Consider the following 4,892-nt stretch of genomic DNA (forward strand, 5'->3'; position numbering starts at 1 on the left):
ATCTTGGAGAGCTGAGCCGTGTTCTTGACGATGGTGGCCTTGTTGCCGCTTAGTTTCTCCGCAGTGTTCTCCGCATTTGCCTGTTGTAGTTCCTCCTCTTGCTCCTCAATGCAGTGGGGATGATAGGCCAAGTTGCAGTGGTATTCTCCGCTTGCTGAGTGATGATTTGATGTAGAACCGTGGAGAGCATATGATGTGGGATTTTGGAGAGCTGAGCCGTGTTCTTGGTGCTGGGGGCCTTGTTGCCGCTTGGTTTCTCCGCAGTGTTCTCCATAGTGTTCTCCGCAGTGTTCTCCGCATTTGCCTGTTGTAGTTCCTCCTCTTACTTCTTGATGTAGTGGGGATGATAGGCTAAGTTGCAGTGGTGTTCTCCGCTTGTTGAGTGATGATTTGATATGGAACCGTGGAGAGCATATGACGTGGGATCTTGGAGAGCTGAGCCGTGTTCTTGGTGCTGGGGGCCTTGTTGCCGCTTGGTTTCTCCGCAGTGTTCTCCGCATTTGCCTGTTGTAGTTCCTCCTCTTGCTCCTCCTCTTGTAGAGTATCAGACTGAGTGGCTAGCTGAGTGGCTGACTGAGTGGATAACTGATATGACGTGGGATCTTGGAGAGCTGAGCCGTGTTCTTGACGATGGTGGCCTTGTTGCCGCTTGGTTTCTCCGCAGTGTTCTCCGCATTTGCCTGTTGTAGTTCCTCCTCTTACTCCTCAATGTAGTGGGGATGACAGGCCAAGTTGCAGTGGTGTTCTCCGCTTGCTGAGTGATGATTTGATGTGAAACGGCCAAGTTGCAGTGGTGTTCTCCGCTTGCTGAGTGATGATTTGATGCGGAACCGTGGAGAGCATATAACGTGGGATCTTGGAGAGCTGAGCCGTGTTCTTGATGATGGTGGCCTTGTTGCCGCTTGGTTTCTCCGCAGTGTTCTCCGCATTTGCCTGTTGTAGTTCCTCCTCTTACTCCTCAATGTAGTGGGGATGACAGGCCAAGTTACAGTGGTGTTCTCCGCTTACTGAGTGATGATTTGATGTGGAATCGTGGAGAGCATATGACGTCCGGACGCGTTTGGTGTGACTACAATATTTGAATGTTAGTTTAACCCACCTACCGCTGGCTTGGGAGGAGTATGTAGGGGAGGACGTATCCGTTCGGGCTCTTTTTGAGGGCCTTCCAACGCGTTTATGAGCAGTAGTAGGTAGCTGTTGGGCTCGCTTGCGGCCTCGATTGCCAGTAATAGCGGATTCGCCGAGGGGTGGCCTGGGGGCGTCAGTAGGGCCTCTAAGAGCCGGGCAAAAGGGGTGTACATACCTGAACCGGATTTTCTCTTTTTGAGGGCCTTTCAACGCGTTTATGAGCAGTAGTAGGTAGCTGTTGGGCTCGCTTACGGCCTCGATTGCCAGCAGTAGCGGATTCGCCGAGGGGTGGCCTGGGGGCGTCAGTAAGGGGCTCTAATTAGGCGAGGGGTACCGAAGACGATTATATTTATATTGGTGGAATTAATAGAATTGGTAGAATTGATAGAATTGGTAGAATAGTGAAAGAATAACAAATAGGTGGAAGGATTATTATCCGATCTCGGACGCGTCTGGTGTGACTACTATGACTATTATATTTAAATATTTATTTAATTCATTAATAGTAGGTTAAACTTTATAATTTTTATAGCGTTAGAAAGCGTAAAGCGAGCTCTATAATTTAAGGAATTATAAAGTAACTATATATATCGTAAGCTGAGTACTTCAAAGTGTAAAACTTTTATATATAAATTTTTGATAAAAGAGGCGTGGGAGGGCTATTAGGTTAATTTAGCCGGTCTAATTAAAGGGCGTAGTAAACCCGAATTAATAATTAACTACATATACAAATTTAAGGTTTTCAAGCTTAGCTCTACTTTATTCTTTTATATATACTGATAATATTTATAGAGAGCTAATTATTTTAGAGTATAAGACTTCTATATATAGATTTTTATAGATTTTTAATAATTATAAACGCTAATTTATTTACTCGCGATATCTAATTAAAAAGCGTAGATCTAATAAATTTATAATTAGCTATATATATAAATTTAAGATTTTCTAATTTAACTTTATCTTATTCTTTTATATAATTACTATATTAAATATTTTCTATTAAAGTTTACTTATTAAATTTACTCGATAGCTCTAATTAAAAAAATAGATTATAGATTTAATTTATAGATCTAAACTCGTTTATTAATAAAAAATAAAATAAATAAATATTAATAATAGAGTTCGCTTATATAAATAAGTAATCTTTCTTTATTAAAATAATATTATTCTTTCTAGTATATAAATATTATTCTAAAATTCGTTAAAGAATTAAGAATAACTTCGTTAAAGAGACGATATTTTCTATAAATAATAGAATAAAAAATTTATAAGTATTAAGAAATAAGATAATAAAGCGCTTTTATAATATTATTATAACTTAAATTAAATTTTATAATAAAATATATTAAGTTTAAATCTTTAAGATAAATAATTTAATAATATTAGAAATTAAGAATTTAAAGTAAAAACGCTTAAGTGAGATTTTTTTTTATAAATTTATAAGCTTACTATTATTAAGATACTAAGACTTAGCGATTATATAATACGCTTTAGAACGCTTCTATTAAGTCGTCTTTTCTTTTATAGAACTCTATAGATAATAAAACTAGGCGTCTTACCTCATATTTTATAACTCGAAGATCGGGTTCCGCAGATCTCGTGATTGTAGCAAGCTTCGAACTTGGCTAAAAACTAGGACAAATCACATACAAATCATGCAGAATCGAAGCACTCCTCGTTGACTCGTGTTTAAGAAGGGACTAATGTGAGAGAGGGTATCATCTAGAGAGCCACGATTGATACTCAACTCTAAGCATTACTTAGATTGGCCAAGTGACCACCACTGTGTGTGGATAGCACAGATGAAACAAAACCCCGCCCACCAGGTACCTAAAACCCCTCCTGAGCCGAGGAGCTGTGCGTCCTCAGCCTCTTACTCCCTGCGGTCGATCCGCTAGTCGTTGTGCTAGGCGTGCCAGTCGGCGCTGACTTATTCATGAACCTTTGTCTGTCGAGCTTGGCGATTGCCTCATACCATCCTTCAACCACAGGCTTTCGCTTCATGAGGCCCCAATCCAGGATATTATGGGTTGGGCTGCGCAGGTTGCTGAGTGCGTTCTCACCCTTCAACACCCGGTTCTCGACGACAGTATTCATATGGTATTTGACATCGCCACTGTCCGTAACTTCCGCCCAGTGCACGTACCACTCCATGACTTTGGTGTCCATCACAGCTGAGTATACGTAAGTGTTCTCATCGGGCCCAGGAGTCTTGATATTGATGGCAGCCTTCTCGCAGAGCTCTCGCGCGGCGCTGACAATGGCAATGCCATCGCGAGTCGCCTCGTTACAGGCATCTTCCCAGTTGCCGTTTGCTTGCTTGGACTGCATGACAAAGAATGGCCAGTTCAGTTTTGGTAGAAGGAGCATCAGCTCGCGCGTGTCGGGATGGAACTGAAAATTAGGCATGTTCTTCGGGTCAAAGCCCCACACTGCGTCCGGCTCTGCGTTTGACATACCCTCCTTCTTCAAAGCATCCCGAACCTTTCTTTGGTCGAATTGAGGATCAGTGTAGGTGTGAGGAATGTGGCCACGATTAACAGGTTGATTATACTGGACGCGAAGGCCTTTGTTCCAGCTCTCACTTGGTCCGTAGACAGCCCGACTCGTTTCCGTTGCCGGTTCGAGTTGAATCTCAAAATCTATTTTCACAATCAATCGCAGCATTTCTGTCTTGAACCCCGCCTCGTTGAGATCTTTATAATAATCATGAACTTCCTTGAATTTCTGAGCGGAGGATGGCTTGACGGCAGAATGACGATCGCCTTGAAAGGGGGCCGACACAAGCTGCTTGAAATCTTTATAGTCCTCACAGTCAAAGACCTCATGTTCGCGGAAAATGTTGTGGCCTTTCTGACACTCCCTCACCCAAGAGGGTCCCTTGGGGAGTGTGCGCTTGTCATTTGGCGTGCCTTGAGTGCTGTTAGAGAACGTATCCGCACCGCCCTTCTTTGGCGTCTGGGAAGTGGTTGGAGGTGCCATAGCCGCTAAATGTCTTTGGAGGTTCCTCCTGGATAATAGGACCAAGGTATGCGGCTCGATGAGCTCGTCACAGTCTGTGGAACTAATTCGCTTCCGCTTGGAAGATGTGGATGTGGTGTTGTGGGAGGTAGTAGAAGAGCTGGAAGCTTCAGAGGTTGGGGGAGTGAGTATCCGATCAATCCATTCCTCGACGGAGGTTGAGAACGCTGAGGGGAGAGCGTCTTGAGTTGAAGGTAACGATTCAGGGAGAGGCGAAGGAGGGAAGAGGTCTTGATCGTTGTCGTTTGAACAAGGTAGACGATAGTCAGCCTACGAGAGAAGGTCAGTCAGTGTCTGAGGTGAGGGAAATCAGCGGTGAGTGACGGTTATACTTTGTCACGTTGTGAAACTTCCGCTTCATTGGCACCCAAACCGGGTCCGCTCATCACCGTGTTGTGTTGAAGCTTGGAAGCTACGAGCGTAGTTGATTGAGAAGAGTTGCGCACGATAGTGAAGAGGATTGGAAATGTTAAGCGGGTAGGCGGTGCTCGCCCTGGAACTAGGGTGGTGATAACTGCCACTCCACCGGCAAGTCATCCCTAACTGAAACTATATCCAGTGCTCAAACAGAAAATAAAGGCAAGTATTACGCGTATATCCTTTATCCACTAGACGTATATTCTTAAGTCAATTAGGCGTACGGAGGTCGGCACTAAAAGTTCTAGATATATTAAGATAAGGGTCTAGATAGAGCTAAGTACTTAATAATTATTATTCTTTATTTTAATAAGTATTAATATTCT

At 43.1% G+C, this 4,892-nt stretch overlaps 2 protein-coding genes across 2 annotated transcripts; both read right to left on the reverse strand.

Moving 5' to 3' along the window:
- Nucleotides 1-351: 351 nt before the first annotated feature.
- HO173_008445 (uncharacterized protein) lies at nt 352-1,301 on the reverse strand (the record flags this gene model as incomplete). The annotated part of the gene is made up of 2 exons (XM_037310345.1): nt 352-680; nt 1,100-1,301. The coding sequence occupies 2 exons, from the start codon at nt 1,299-1,301 to the stop codon at nt 352-354; spliced, it is 531 nt and encodes a 176-aa protein (XP_037162742.1).
- A 1,657-nt stretch (nt 1,302-2,958) lies between these two features.
- HO173_008446 (uncharacterized protein) lies at nt 2,959-4,535 on the reverse strand (the record flags this gene model as incomplete). Its single annotated transcript, XM_037310346.1, has 2 exons — nt 2,959-4,419; nt 4,482-4,535. The coding sequence occupies 2 exons, from the start codon at nt 4,533-4,535 to the stop codon at nt 2,959-2,961; spliced, it is 1,515 nt and encodes a 504-aa protein (XP_037162743.1).
- Nucleotides 4,536-4,892: the final 357 nt, after the last annotated feature.

This window comes from Letharia columbiana (genome assembly GCF_014066305.1).
Source record: "Letharia columbiana isolate WasteWater2 chromosome Unknown Sc0000031_s0, whole genome shotgun sequence".
Lineage (NCBI taxonomy): Eukaryota > Fungi > Ascomycota > Lecanoromycetes > Lecanorales > Parmeliaceae > Letharia > Letharia columbiana.